Here is a 16,432-nt window from a genome sequence, read left to right as displayed (position 1 = left end):
AAAGCAAAGACCACAGTCAAACAATTACAAAATGGTATTTTGAGCATTCCTCTTCTTTGTTATTAACACAGTTTTCTAGTTGCCAGTTGACATAATTTAATTTTTAGGAGTGCTGACATTTAACAACCAATTTATAAAGGCTTATGAAAAATGAACAGCTGGCTCTCAGAGCTGGAGTCAGCCCCAGTGTGCCACCCAAAGGCAGTGCTTTCCGCAGTGGTCCTTGGGCGTCTTATGAGTTCTAGAACTTGGGAGTTTTCAATGGATGGCAAGCTATAAATTGATGCCTGGTGGAAAGTAATGAGATTGAGTCTTAAATAAGGGTGCAGAACAGGACAGTAAGCACAGGCTGAAAGGGAACGTTTGAGGGCTGACTGGATGAGGGTCAGGAGTGTGACTGGCTACATAGGTGGGGTATTCCTCCATTGATGAATGTGGTGGACGTGGGATAAGCATAGGACAGTAAAGTTTGTTTCTAAAGAAGAAAATTATCAAACACTCTGTACTAATTATAGCTAATTGATGTGTGGTTATTAACTAAACTCTTTTTCAGACTTGACTCTGTCACCTATTTTCCCTGTAATATATCTGGCAAATAAAAGATCTACTGCTATTATTGTTTTAGGACCTCATGAAAATTGCTTATAAATAAACTTATACATAAAAAAATAAATTGGGAGTTTTGATGAAGAATTAACATGTAAGTGTGTGGATGGATAGATGGATGGATGGATAGATAGATAGATAGATAGATAGATAGATAGATAGATAGATAGATATGCAGATTTCTAAATCAACTACTTCACATCCCAAGGTATTGGGTGTATAGTATATTTAAATGACATTCTGCTTATTTATGTTTTTATTTTTAAGACCGTAGAAGTCCTCTGTTCACCTTAACTTGAATAAGACAAACCACCCCAGCTCCGCGCCCCGCACCTTCCTGCCCTGGCTTCCTTCTTACCTCATCGGCCAGCTGGTCGGCCCTTCTCTGCATCTCTTCCAGCTCATTGCGCATGTCCGCGTCTTCGGCCATCGTAGCGGTGAGGGGTGGCTGGGAGCCTGCGTTGGGGCGTCAGTGATGGGCTTGGCCACAGGTCCTGGGATCAAAGAAGACATGAGGGGTTATGTGTGTGCAAGTATAAAAGGTGCGTGCACACAGAGAGAAAGGTTCACACGGCCTGTCTCCATCTCCGCGGTCAGTCATCGCAGAGTGGCCAGCACACTTCTACCTTTCCTCTGTAGGATGTCATCAACTCACATTTCCCAACTTTCCCAAGGAGATCCCTTTTTAAAAAATTAGTTTATTTAGGGAGCTCTGGTGTCTTAGTGGCAAGAAGCTGCACTGCAATAGCAGAGGTATGTGGTTCAAATCCACCAGATCCTCTTGGAGAAGGCGAGGCAATCTCCTCCTGTACCAGTCAGACTTAATTTGACGGTACACAAAATAATAATAAAATAAGATAAAATAAAAATTGAAAAATATTAGTTTATTTACAAAATTCTAATACAAATTCGAACAAATTCTTTCCATTTCCCTCACCATCCCCACCCAACAAATTGTACAATCCAATGATTAATCTGCTCTTCCTCCTGTACATCCACATCCCTCTGCTTTAACCTCTCCCACACCTGAATCCTTACACTCCTACAATAACGGTTTTATACAATATTTATCCTAGTAGGACTGAGTTAGTTCACTCAGGAAAATGCTCTCCAGTCCCTCCCAAGTTAGGTAATAACTTTTTATCTGCTCCTGCATGCTCCATAGTAATTCTATTGTGTGAAAGTACCATAATTTCCCAATCCATTCGTTTGTGGTTGGACATCTGGGTTGTTTCCATGTTCCTGTGATGGTGAATAATGCTGCTTTGAACATTGGTGTACAAATCTCTATTTGTGCCTCAGTTCTCATATTCTCAGAATATATTCCAAGTAGTGGAATAGCTGGGTCATATGGAATTTCTATGTTCAGCTTTTTGAGGAAGCACCAAACTGCCTTCCAGAATGGTTGCAACATTTTACAATCCCACCAACAATGTACAAAGTTCCTTTTTTGCCGCATCTTCGCCAACATCTGTTACTTGCTGCCCTGTTAAACTTTGCCACTCTTACTAGAGTGAAATGGTACCTCATTTTGGTTTTGATTTGCATCTGCAAGGAGATACCTTTTAAGACAGGTCTCTTCTAAGACACAAATCAACCAACAGCTGAAAATGATGGGATGGAAGGGTTGTGGGTCTGCATATTTTTAGTTTCACATTATCTTAAGAGGTTTTTAAAATTCTGGTTTTTTAGCAGCATAATTGAGGTATCATTGAGATACAATAGACAGAACATACTTGAAGGATACCATTTGAGAAAGATAGAGAGCTCTGGTGGCTTAATGGTAACGAATTGCGCTGCCAACTCAAAGCTATGCCGTTTGAATCCAGTAGCTACTCAGAGGGCGATATTTAGATGGGCAATCTCCTCCTGGGTGGAGGGTCAGTTATACATCAGTTCCGTCTTGGTGATACACACGACAGCAACATTAGAGAAATTATACAATTTAAATACACTTATGAATCCAAGATCTTAGTGAAAGCAGTGGCCATATCCATCACCTTCACGTTTCACACCCCTGTAATCCTACCTGCCCATCAATCAATCATAACTATGCATTTTGCTTTCCAACATTAGTTACAATACCCACAATGTCTGATCATCCACATTTTCTGCAATGTTGTTATGTGCCACCCAGCTGGCATAAGTCATAGTGGCCCTATGGCACCATATCTCCGAACTCTGTCCTACCCTGACCGAGTCTCACTGATTCCAACACAACTACCCCCAGTGCCCTAGTTACTGTGTCACTCCATCTCATCTGGGGTCTTCCTCTCCTGCACTGTCCCTCCAACCTTCCAAGCATGATGTCCTTCTCTAGGAACTGGTCCCCTCCTGGCCATGTGCCCAAATATGTGAGATGGAGCTTCAAAATCCTAGCCTTCGAGGAGCAATCTGGCTTCACTTTCTCCAAAACATATCTCTCTGTAGGTTGGGTTTTTTTGTTTGTTTGTTTTTGTTTTTCAGCAATCCATAGGATATTCAGTACATTCAGTATTCTACATTACCTTTAAAAAGTCACAAAAAAGCCCTGTCATACAAAGGCTAACTGCAGGTCCACCTCCGTAGGGTTATTTTTTTGACTGTAACTTTCATTGAAACAGATTGCCAGGTTTTGTTTCCAGGGAGCCCCGGGGTAGGATCAAACTTCCAAACCTTCAGGCTAGTAGCAGAGAATACAATTTGTGCCATCAGTTCTTCCATCATTAATACTCAACAACGCAACTCATCGCCCTCAGAACCAATTCGCTGCTGCCCTCTCCTGGGCTTCCAAGGATGCACAGTGCAAAGGCAGGGACAGCCCACCTTTCGTCAGTGGCATCACTGATGCATCTGAACCACCAGGGAAGCATGGCCTTTGGGTTAGTGGTGCAACTCCCTGTGGACTATACTGCCGGATTCTCCATTTCAGAAATTAGGAATGCAGGTGACAAAAACTGGAATAAACTGCACAAAGCCTCGACATTAGAAATGAACAGAAATAAAATACAACCTTTCCCTGAGTCATTGTAGATCTACCCTCTGGAATAAAATGGTGAACCCATGGGAAGTTAGTAGTCTGTGGATCAAAGCCTGGTGGGTAAAGGAAAGACTTTATAAAATCAGAATGATCCATGTGGACTCTCGACTTTGGCAAGGAAGTCATAACTCTGAGTAAATTCTTCATTTCCTCCAAGACTGTACTATCAACAGGGCAAATGATACCAATCTCATTGCTTATTGAGGGGAATTGAATGTATTCTAATTAAATCAAATTCTGACCAACATTGTAAAGACGTGGAGGTTTAATATTCAGACAGCCTTCCTCATTCAGGACAGGCCTGTGACCTCAGCTAACTGTGGAGCAAACGGCAGTATTTGTTAATTAGCTTCTCTTTGTTGAGGGCTGGGCCCGAGAGGCAGGCTGCAACGGTGCCCAGCAACCGTGGGACGTAGGAGCTGAAACCAGGGAAACCAGCAGCTGCCCCAGCCTCCAGTCTCTTAGCTGCAGCTCTCACAGGATCATACCGGAGACAAACAAGAGCGCTTCTTGCCCAGATCTTTAGATTTTGCTGCCTCGTCTCCTTGGGGGTAATTTCTGCCTCCAGGCAATTGCCTTTTCCTGTTAATCGTCGAGTTTAGTAAGAAGCAGGGTTCTGCTTGTGTTCAGACCTGCAGAAGCAATGCTATTTCTCACTCCTCCAGGTCAGTGCAGTGATGGATGTTTGTGCACACCCTCTCTTTTTTGGGCTCGCCCGCTCTCTCGCTCTTCCCTGCTTCCCTCTCTCTCTCTCTTTCTCTCTCCTTTCTTTCTCTTTCTCTCTCTCTCTCTCTCTCACACATGCACACACACTCAAACACACAGGCTTCATGTGTTTCCATGACAGTCTCCTGTCAACATTGTTCTTAGCATCTTGAGAACATCTGGAAGAGCTCTCTGCCTCAGTGCTGATGGACAGTTGGCACAGTGGCAGAGGAGCCGTGTGATGATGCCTTTGGTTTCATCATTTTCAGCACCCCCTTGGGAGCTCTGCACATTCAGGTTTCTGTGGCGATACTCAGAAAAGTCGGCGGACAGCTTTCATTTAGGAGGAGAAATCAGAAATCTTTATGCATCTCACAAATGCAAAGATACCATTTAAAAACTAAAAAAGCCATCCCCATTGTCCTAATAAAAACAGAGGATTGCAGGTACTAATGTCCCACCAGGTCCTCTGTTGGCAAGGAGTTGCACTGCCAACCCACAAGACAACAGTTCAAACCCACCAGCTGCTCCACAGAAGAAAGATGGGTAATCTTTTCCAGTGTAATTAACTGCCTCTAAAAACTCACTGGAGGATCAGATATGGGTCAGTCCCAAATAAACAATACACAACAACAAAATAAGCACAATGATTGAACAACCATCCCTCTCATAATTCTAGACCTTAGGCTGTTAACCTAAAAGCTGGCAGTTCGACCTTGCCAGGGGCTTATGGAAGAAAAAGACCTGGTGCATTGCTTCCATAAACACTACAACCAAGGAAGCCCTAGTGGTGAACAGAAATCTTCACCACTAGGCCAGTAGGCGATATAATGATAGATGGAGAAGAGATAGACACGGTCAATGATTTTGTCTAACTTGGATCCACAATCAACAACCTTGCTACCAGCAGTCAGGTAATCAAAAGATGTATTGCATTGGGAACGTCCATAGTTAAGGACCTTTCCAAAGTGCTGAAGAGCAAGGATGTCAGTTTTAAGACTAAGGTGCACCTGATCCCAGCCACGGTCTTTTCAATCACTTCCTATGCATCTAAGAGTAGGACAATGAGTAATGATGATAGAGCAAGTACTAATGCTTTGGAGTTGTGATGCTGGAGAATGGTACTAAATTAACCCTTGAAGTGCTGAGAGAACAAACAAGCATGTCTTGGAGAGAGTGCAGCCAGGGCACTCCATAGAGTGAAGGATGGTACAACCTGGTCTCATATACATAGGGCATGTCATTAGGAAAGGCCAATCCTTGGAAAAGAACATCACGCAAAAGGGTCAGCAAAGGAGGGGAAGACACTTAATGAGATGGACTGACACAATGAACTTAACCATGAGCTCAAGTGTGGCAGAGATGATGAGGATGGCACAGGATAGGGAAGGTTTCAGATCTGTCATTCACAGGGAGCTCTAGGTCATAAAGGACTTGAAGGCCCCTATCAACCACAACAATAGGGAGCTCTGACGGTGTGGAGCACAGTACATGGTGCTGCTAATCCAGGGATGCTTCCTATCTGGCAGTTTGACTCACCAGAGGTTGCATGAGAGAAAGAAGGGTAATCTCCTCCTGTTACCTCTTACAGCCCCAGAAACGCAGTAAGTCAGAACAGACTTGACAGCAGTGAGGTTGAATTTTGCTATGGGGTTGCCATGAGCTGACATCAACTCTTTAGACACACAACACACAACCACTATCATTGCAAATCCATGTTTGTTGGCACAAAGAGGCATAATGATGATGATTGGCAGCTACGAGGATGTTAACAATGAAATCATGTATTTTACCGAGGCAGCTGTAACATTTCACTTACATCAGCACATTAATCGCTATTCTGTCTGCCTGCAGAGCTGGCGGTGTGTGTAAGAAGCGAGGAAATCAGGAAGCAGAGCAGCTCAGATTTACTCCTGAGGCTCTAACATAAGCAGTCTCATGACATATTATTAACAAGCCCATTGGGCAACGGGGACCTTTCAGCCTGTGCCAAGCAAAGGGTCCGAAGGAAGTGCTCAATTCCTACTTACTGGACTGCCAATTGAATGAACAGTCGTCTTGGGATTGCACCCCCTGACAGCATGTCATGCTCCCAACCTAAGGTGCTGTCTTGGGCACTGCTTCTCAAACTTTAGTGGGCACCAGAACCATGTGGTAGGCTTGTTACAATAGATGGCTGGGCCCCCCAGAGATTCTGGTGGACTTGGTCTGAGGTTGGGCCCCAAACTGTGCAAGCCTGCAGACCCTACATTGAACAGCCCTGACCTCTAGAACACTCTCTTCAGGGATGTTAATGTGTCATCCTGGTCATGCAGTGGTGTTAGCTGCCCATGTTGTTAGGTGCTATCAAGTTGAATATGACTCACAGTGACCCTGTGCGCATGTCTGAAGCCTGTCCCATCCCATGGCAGCCAGGGCCATCTCTGACACACCTGAGCCCACTGCAGCTGTCACTGTGTCATTTCACATGGTCAAGGATCTTCCTCTCATCCACTGCCTCCCACCCCAGGTTCCCAAGCATGATGGCTCCAAGGAATAGCCTTTACTGGCAACATGCCCAAAGTATTTGTGATGAAGCTTTGTGATCCTTTCTTCTAAGGAACAATCTGGCTTCATCTTCTCCAAGACATGTCTGTTTTGGCAGTCATAGTATATTCAGTACTCTTTTCAGCACCACAGTTCAAAGGCATCGATTCTTCTTCATTATCCTTATTCACTGTCCAGCTCTCAGCAGCAGAGCAAGTAATTGGGAGAAAGATAGATAGATAGATAGATAGATAGATAGATAGATAGATAGATAGATAGATAGACAGATACATAGATACATAGATACATAGATAGTTCTTGTGTACCATTGAGTCAGAACTGACCACAGCTGACTCTCCAGTGGGTTTTGAGTGACAGTAAATCACATGGGAGGAAACTGTCCATCCTTCTGCCATGGAGCAGCTGGTAGATTTGAACCACGTACCTTTGAGATTGCAGTGTTGCTTCCTACCACTAGACCACCAGATAGATACATATTTTGCTTTAAATTGATTCATGAGTACTCTTTGTTCGTGTCCCAAAGATTTTTTTATGTTATGTTTTCATTCTCATTTGCTTCTAGGAATATTTTCATTTCATCCCCCTCTCCCTGTTTTCTATTAGTGGGTTTTTAAAACTCTTTTTTTTTAATTGTATGCCATCAAATCAGATCTGACTGGCACAGGAAGAGATTGACCCTCCTTCTCCAGCAAAGCATCTGGGGGATTCAAACTGCATGCCTTCGTGATCGCAGCACAGCTTCTTGCCACTAAATCACCAGAGCTTTTTTATCCATTAGTTTTTAATTAACAAAACTCCTAGTTAGCAATGCAAAACTGACTTGTAACTGACCCTCCAGTGGGTTTTTCTAGGCTATAAATCACCAGATAGGAGGGGACTACTCAACTTTATCCTTCAGAGCTACTGGTAGATTAGGTTAAGAGATGCTGTGTTTTTGGATTAGCGGTGCAACTCCCTACAGACTACACATCACCCAGCATGCCACCATTTCCAAGTGCTTGATTTATTTCCTGTTGTTTTTTCTTTCATTATTGAATTATAACTTTGTAGTGTTATCATCTGAGAAGACACTTTGCATTATTTCAGCATTTTTAATGCATTGAGACTTCATTTATGATCTAACATATGGTTGATGATGGAGAACAATCCATATGCATTGGAAAAGAATGTCTATTGTATTTTTGTTGGGTGGGGTGTTCTGTATGTATCTAAGGGTTCAAGGGGGCTTGGTGGTGTTTCGCTGAGATCTTCTGTATCTTAATTTGGTTTCTTTCTGGTTATTCTGTCCTTGATCAAAAGTGATAAAGTATTGACGTTTCCATCTATTGTGGAGTTGCCTATTTTCCTTTTTAAATTTTGTTAATGTTTGCTCTATATTTTTTGGGGGGGGCTTTCATTGAGTGTAGATATTTATGACGGCTCTGTTCTCTTGTTGGACTGACTCATTAATCATTATATGTTATGCTGGGTTTTGCCTTGCAGTCTACTCTATGAGAAGCTAACATTGCCACTTCTGATCTCTTTTGTTTGCTATTAAGTTTGATCTGTTTTTTCCACCCTTTTTTATTTATTTTTGTCTTTGAGTTTGAGATGAGTTTCCCGTAGGTAACATGTTGAGGGATGCTGTTTTCTTATCCACTCTGTCTCGCTCTTTCGCTCGGCTGGTGCATTCAAACCACTCACTTTAGTGTAACTAGTGATAGATATGAATTTACTGCCGCCATTCTGTGGTGTTCTTTAATCATGATACTGATGATTTCTTTGTTTGCTATATTGATCTGAGCTGAGCCCATTTTGCTATCGTGTTTGCATTTTTGTTATTATTACTGACTCTGTGACCAGACCGTCCACATGGCTACCCTTTTCCTTTGGTTAAAAGCTTTATGAACTTTCTTGATAGCTACTCTACAATTCATTTTTAGTTCCCTCAATTCAAAGTAATCCATTCTAGCATAATATCATCCTGACTTCATGTCCATGTAAACATTCTGAGACTATACCATTTATTTCCTTTGTTTTAGCCTGTACTTTTCATTTATAAATTGACACCTCTGGTTCTCTTGTTTTCAATCTTGTAAAGTTTATTTTTAGGAATTCTCTTGGGATTTTTGTTCTTTTGGCATTGCTTTGCGCCTAATTCTTAGGTTGTTGTCTGGTATTGTTGATTCTCTCACTAAAGGACTCATTTTCATATTATTTTAAGTTTTATCTAGTTTTTATGAATTTTTAAAAATTTCTACTCATCAGGGCATGTCCTATTTTCTCCCCCATATCTGAGGGATAGGTTTCTTATGAATATAATTTTTGCCTGGTCATTTTGTTCTTTTCAAGCTATACACGTGTTATCCTAGTGCCCTTTTGACTGCATGGTTCTGCTTATTGGCCGGCTGGCCGGCCAGTACAGGTAACATTTCATTTTCTTTTTTTTTTTTTTTTTTTACATTTCATTTTCCTCCCAAGCTGTTCTCTCAGATTCTTTCTTCATTTATTGTTTTAGATAGTTTGATTATGATATGTCCCTGTGAATTTCTTCTGGAGTATACCCTGCTTAGGGTGTGTTGAGCTTCTTTGATATGTGTTTTTTCCTCTGTCATGAAGTTTTCTACAAGCAAATCCTGGGGAGTTCTCAGTGTAATTTTGGAGTTTTGTTTTTGTTTGTTTTCTCCTGGTCTTGAATTCTTATCACATATAAATTTTTCCTCTTGATAGTGTCACATGCAAATTTTAGGCTTTCTTCACTTTTCTTCAGACAAAAGATTTTTCCTTTACTTTTCTAAAGAGTAAGGATTTGTCCCAGGTTTGAAGAAGCATTTTCTGATCATGTGAAATTGCTGCATTTATCTCAACATTCTAAGTCACATAACAGTTAATGGTCAAAGTATTATTAATTATAATAAAGACTTACTGAGAACTTGTCATGTGATAGGAATCAAATTAGGAATTTTATCTTTTTATTACATATAATTCCCCATAATTCTGAGTGTGGTCCCCAAACCAGCTGCTTCATCCTCGCCTGGGAGTCACTGGAGATGCAGACTTATTAAATGAGATTATCTAGTGAACAACATCAGTGAGAATTAAAAGTTTAAGAAGTGGTGCTCCAAACCACATTCTCTCCATACTAAATGTGGTACAGGGAATTACTTAATATAGTCCTTTTGGGCCATGAATGATTTTATAATTCCCCCCATAATGTCTGGATGGAATTATGCAAATAAGTTGCTTGTGATTTGCCATGGGCTTTTGATAGCTTGCTAATAATGTAAATAAGATGCATAGAACCTCTGCAGGTGTGTATGGGACCATGCAAATGAGGTAGATATGTTGTTGTTGTTGATTACTGTTGAATTGGAACCAACTCATAGTTGACCCTCCAGTGGGTTTTCAGAGGCCGTTAATCACATGGAAGGAGATTGCCCATCGGCCTGTTTCATCATTGCACTAGGCTTAAAACAAAAAGAAGCTGATTAGATATTACTGTCATGACAGGAGTCCAGAACAAAGGTAACAAAGTGGAGTGGATTTGGGGGGAGGGTTTGAATAACAGTGAAATAATTTTTTCTTCTACTTTTCAAAAAGAAAAATGAATTGGGGAGGAGGGGTGGGCAGGGAGAAAAGTGCAACAATGAATGAATGGAAATCCAAAGTCTCTGTAAACTTTCATTAAAATTTTTTTATAAAAAGAGAGAGGCACTTTCAGAACAGAGGGAAGACCTGATTGACCTCACAAAGGAAGGTCAGGAACAGAGAACCGAGAACAGTGTCCCTAGACACTCTTTTTTAGTCTCCTAAAAGCCTCTTGCATCCAGAAGACAGAGATATAAAACTAGACAAGGGGTAAAGTAGCAGGAAGTGATGTCAGGCGTGGCAGAGAAATGACAGCCGTAGAACCTGGAGGTTGTTTCAAGATGATGATGGACTTCCAGGCTATGGAGCTAGATGAGAGCCTGTGGACAGGAGCACTCCACTTCCTGGTGGAATGAGGTGTCTCTGAGAATTTAATGGTGGGACAAAAGAACTTTGAAATACTTTGCGACAAGGCAGAAGTCAGGCTAAGAGGACTGTACTCTCGCTGAGCACAAGGCCTGAGTCCTGCCTGTGGGCATGGCTGTAGAAGCAGCTGTCTGAAGCAAAGAACTGTATCCAGAGTTCTACTTGTTACTTCCCTGTTAAGCCCATGACTGTGAATATTGTCTAGGAGTTCTGTGTGGCCTTTGCAAGGAAGTTGCAAAGCCAGCAGGGAAGTACTGGAAGGATTGATTGATAGAAAGGTTGGAAGTATGTTTAAGCGTCACTTCAAAGAAATGAGTTTGGGATGAGGCAAGTTCTCTTCTTTCTTCTACTGCTCATGGGTGTCATCATGGGTTGAGGGCTGATTTCAGGGGTTGGAGAAGAGTACTGAATATCCCATGGACTGACAAATGAATGAATACATATATGTTGGAAAAGGTGCAGCCAGGGTGCTCCTTGGAAGCAAGCTTCATCGTTCATACTTTGGACATGTTACTAAGGAGAAGCTATTCCTTGGAGAAGGACATCATGCTTAGAAAGGTGGAAGGTCAGCAAAAGAGAGGAAGCCCCTCTCTGAGATGGACTGACAGTGACTGCAACAATAGATTCAAGTGTATCAGAAATGATGAGAATGGCACAGGCTAGCACAGGATGCAGATCTGTTAGTCATAGTGTCACTACGGGGTGTACTCAACTCGGTGGTACCTAACAGCAACAATACCTGGATATAACAAAGAAGATCTTCCTCTGCTTTCGTCACAGGAGGGGAGTCTAGCTGTCTTGATGGGCCACTTTCCTTACCCACCCCAGGATTAACAGCAGCCCTGCTGGCAGGTAGCTTCAGCTTGGGTTTTTTGTTTTTCACAGTCTAGAGCTTAGAACAAGGAACTCTGTTGATGCAACGGTTGAAGAACTGAGTTGTTGATCCAAAGGTCAGTACTCTGAACTCTCCACTCTCCTCAGGAAAATGATGAGTCTGTCGGCTTCCCTAAAGCTTTAGTCTTAGACACACTATGAGCAGCTCTGCACTGTCCTTCAAGGCTGCTGGGAGTCAGGATCAACTCCACGGCAGTGGGGATGGTAGGCTGGGTTGGGAGTCATTTGGCATTTAAATACGCCCAGCTTAGACATCTCTTAATTGTCACTCAGCAGCCAGCCACCACCAACATTGATTATGCCTAACTCTCCCCTTTCAGAAATGCCAATGTTTCTTTCATCTGTTTTGCAAATGTGACCGAATGGGTATTTAGCAGTGCAGTTTGTATTATGCAACAGTTCTGGAGTGTTTTCACTGACCAGGAGAGAGGGAAGGGCAGAGCCCCACTTTGTCTCATTCACTCTCATGGTAGTCGATACAAATCACGTAACTGGCCAGCACTTGCCTATATTTACTAAGTACCAAGCACTGCTGCTATCATAGAAGCAGCCAGGAGGCAGCTCAGATGGAATGGTCACTTCCAAGGGACGCCTAGTGCTGCTGAGATCTGGTATGAAGCCTTTTGTTTTCTCTTTTGTAAAGACAATGCTGTGTTCCCAAGGATATATAGCTTGTTCTCAGAGACATCCTCGTGCAGTGTTGAATTATCCAAGAAGGAAGGTGAGCTGGGGCTTATGGGTGCTTACTTACTGATCTGCAGGGAACAACTTCACATTTTTTTCACCACCTCAAAGATTCGGCTTCAATTTAAGGCTGCCATCTGTCTCCCTCCCAATGCCACAGCACCTTCCTACAGACTCGATGCCTCTTTCAAGTGTGTTAGTAGCGGAGTGTTATGTATTGCATTCTCAACGAAAAGGTCAGTGGCTCAGACCCACCAGCTGCTACGTGGGAGAAAGATGGACAATCTCCTTCCATAAAGGGCTAGAGCCTTGGTGACCTGAAGGAGGGTTGCTACGAGTTGGAGTCAACTAAAGACCAGTGACTTTGCTTTGGTGGTTTACACAGTGGTGGAGTACCCAGTAAACACGACCAAGCCAGTGCTTACTTACGCTTGGCTTATTTGTGTTTGCTTCCCAGTGTGCAGTGAGTAAGTTCACATGTGTTTCACCATTGCTCCGTCCCTGCTTGCAGCATTAAAATTTGGCCACATTGAAAATCCAGACTCACTGAGTCTTACATAAAAGGATTTCACACACAAGCTTGTGAACAGAACCCTGTGACCACACCCACTGCTATTCTCATCAGGACTTGCAAACTAGTTCACCTATGCTGAGAATTTGCATTTCTACACAGAAATAACAAATTGGAATCTACATCTTATCAAGATCCTCAAATGACTCTCATGTATACACAAGAAAATCTGTAAGAATCACATAGGGATCTAGCTAAATTATATTTTCTGGGGGAGGGGGAAGATGGAAATGCTCAGCCCAGGGGTTGGATCAAATTAAGGGGCTCAAAGCTCTATTTTCATCAAAACCAATTTCTTCCTGTGCTCTAATGTCCAAGTCAGCCATTATAGTAAAGATGTTTGTTCTAGAACAGTCTTGCCTTTGGTAGTAGGTGCCAATAGCCAGCGGAAAGCCAGGACCATGCCAGTTACCATGGCTTCTGACTCGTAGTCACCTGACAGAGTAGAGTAGAGCTCCAGGGGCTTCCAAGGCCGTGCACTTCCCAGAGCAGCTCGTCAGGCCTTTCTCCCACTGTACCTTTGGGCAGCTTCAAGCTCCCAATCTTTCCAGTGAGTGGCTGAGCTTAAGTGCTCAGTTGATGCCACCCAGGAACTGGACTGATGCAGTGATTATACCTATCGGATCAAGTGTGTTAGAGATGTCAACAATGGCACAGGACGGAGCATCCAGATCTGCAGTTCATTACAAGCTGCAACTGACTCAACAGCACACAGCACAAGAAGAAGAAAGGTAAAGTAAGACTTTCCTAAAAGCTCAGCTCATTTGCTTTAAGGCGAAATGAACTCTGAGGTGTAAAGCTAGTCTCAGAATCAAGGGAAAGATGGGCTATGACCTGAACTCACTTCCTCGCGTGGCTTTCTGCATTCTTCTAGCCTGTGTCCCTGTGAATATTGGGAACTAGTTTTTGGAGAGCATGTGAGAGCATCTTTGATGTGGTGAAAAGCATGTGAAATGGTTCACTATGGAGTAGCAGTTAAACACAAGTAAGCCTGTGTTCTGCTTGCTCACTGGGTACTCTGCCGGGGATTGTGAATTTGTACAGCGCCTTTGATTCTGTAGGAGGGAGCTGAGGGTTGGGAGAGAGACATACCAGCCATACAGAGAAGCAGAATCTTTGATGCAGTGAGGAAACATGAAATTGTTCAATACAGATTAGTAAGAAAGAACAAAAAAGGCCCTGCTTACTTCACTTATTGGGTGATCCAACATGGATCACCAAAAAAGATCCAACAGAGATCAGGGGTTCTGGGCAGCACAAATGGTTAAATGCTTGACTGCTAGGCAGAAGGCTGGTGGTTCAAATCCAAGCTGAGGTGCCTTGGCATAAAGGACTCGTGATCCGCTTCTGAAAAAAATCGGTCCCTGAAAAGCCATACGGATCAAGTTCTGCTCCTATGGGCTGGGCTGTTCTGGAACAGACTAAGTGGTAACTGTTGTTGTTGTTGTTGTTATGTGCCGTTGAGTCACCTGAGATTCATAACGATCCTATGTACAACAGCCTAAAACTCTGCTCTTTTCTGTGCCAATCGCACTGGCTCTGATACACCCATACTGATTACCCCAGTCACTGAATCAATCCACCTCATAGAGGGCCTTCCCCTCCTGTGTCGTCCCTCCACCCTCCCAAGCATGATTTCCTTCTCCAAGGACTGTTCCCTCCTTACAACATGACCAAAGTACGTCAGACTATACCTCAGAATCCTTGCCTCCAAGGAGCAGCCTGGTTTAACCCTCTCAAGGATGAATCTGTTTGTTTTCCTAGCAGTCCATGGTACTCTCAATACTCTTCTCCAGCACCACAGTTCAAAGGCATCAATTCTCCTTCTATCCTCCTTGGTCATTGTCCAACTCTTTGATGCATAACAAGTGATTGCAAAGACTATGGCCTGTATCAGACGCACCTTAGTCTCCAGAACTACACCATTGCTCTTCAGTACTTTAGAGAGGTCCCTTAAAGCAGATTTTCCCATGGCAATGTGCCTTTTAATTTCCTGGCTGCTGGTGCCAAGAGTGTTGATTGCGGAGCCAAGCAGAGTAAAGCTGTGAACAATCTCAATCTCTTCACCATCCATCTGATGCTGCCAATTGGTCCAGTGTTGAGAATATTTGTTTTCTTGACATTGAGCCTCAATCCATACTGAAGACTGAAGTCCTTGACCCTCTGCAACAAGCGCTTCAGGTCCTCCTCAGTTTCAGCAAGCAGAGAGTGTTAACTAGTTCTGTTTAAAATTAGCAATATACTTTTTGTTGTTGGGTTTTGTTTTTTGTGGGTTTTTTTTACCCTTTTCTTTTTTATCTAAATAGTTAACATTTGTGTGGTTCTAATGAAAATCCCACCTTCCCAATCCAGCTTCATTCCCCTTTATAATCTACTGGAAAGTGTGCTAATTAGCATAATGATACTAGAAATGCTTTTTCACTGGGGAAATGACAGTTAAAAATGAATAGGCTAGATATTCCAGCTAATTTTTCTTTTTTTTTCTATAATTATATTTTATTAATTTTCATAAACATTTACAGAGATTTTGGCAATTTTTCTTATAAGAAAACCAACATATATTGCCTGATGTTGTGCCATCGAGTTGGAACCCCTCATAGCTGATCCTCCAGGGGGTTTTCAGAAGCTATATACTGCAGGGGAGGAAACTGCCCATCTTTCTCTCCCACAGAGCAGCTGGTGGATTCAAACTTCATCCCTTGTTGGCAGTGCAACTTCTTGCCATTAGAACACTGCTGTTGTTGATTGCCTTCGAGTCAAGCATGACTCATAGCGACCCTATGAACAAAAGGTCTGAAGCCCCTCTACAACTATCGGCATTTATCAAAGTTCATCGAATTTCCGGAGAAATACTATAGAGACTTTGATATCTGGTACATACAGAATATGTCCATATAGTGACACAAGAGGGACCTATTTCTGAAAAATCAGCGATTAAAAACCACATAGAATACATACAGTTTTACTCTCCTTTGCCTTATTTTGCCTTATCGAGGGTTATTACCTTCTGACTGTGACTGACTTTGAGAAGAATAAGAATCCCAGAACCCTTGACTGTGCTTATCTGAAACCTATCTTTGGACCAGGAGGCAGCTGTTAGAACAAAGCAAGGAAATACTGCATGGTTCAAAATCAGGAAAAGTGTACTCCAGCGACACATTGTATCTCCACACCTTTTCAATCTATATGCGGAACAGATCATCTGGGAGGCTGGGCTCTATGAGGAGGAATATTGCATAGGGATTGGAAGAAGATTCATCAACAACCTGCATTATATAGATGACACAACCTTGCTTGCTGAAACTGAGGAAGACCTGAATGTCAAGGACAACAGCCCTCAATATGGATTGAAGCTTAAAATGAAGAAAACAAAGATTCTCACCACTGGGCCAACTGGCAGCATCATGATAGGC

The 16,432-nt window shown here is 42.6% G+C and overlaps 1 protein-coding gene across 2 annotated transcripts in view; it reads right to left on the bottom strand.

The window, feature by feature from the left end:
• SNAP25 (synaptosomal-associated protein, 25kDa) overlaps window positions 1-1,092 on the bottom strand; it is a 36,848-nt gene extending 35,756 nt beyond the window's left edge. The window contains exon 1 of one of the 2 annotated variants that reach the window (XM_006894247.1): window positions 965-1,092. In XM_006894247.1, coding sequence (XP_006894309.1) covers window positions 965-1,036 — 72 coding nt within the window. In that variant the 5' untranslated portion in view covers window positions 1,037-1,092. The remainder of the gene's footprint in view (window positions 1-964) is intronic. The other variant, XM_006894248.1, reaches the window with a different exon arrangement.
• Window positions 1,093-16,432: the final 15,340 nt, after the last annotated feature.

Source organism: Elephantulus edwardii, unplaced genomic scaffold (assembly GCF_000299155.1).
Source record: "Elephantulus edwardii isolate Elephantulus edwardi_28Jun2011 unplaced genomic scaffold, EleEdw1.0 scaffold00138, whole genome shotgun sequence".
NCBI classification, from domain to species: Eukaryota; Metazoa; Chordata; class Mammalia; order Macroscelidea; family Macroscelididae; genus Elephantulus; species Elephantulus edwardii.
This window is presented reverse-complemented; position numbering and strand designations above follow the sequence as displayed.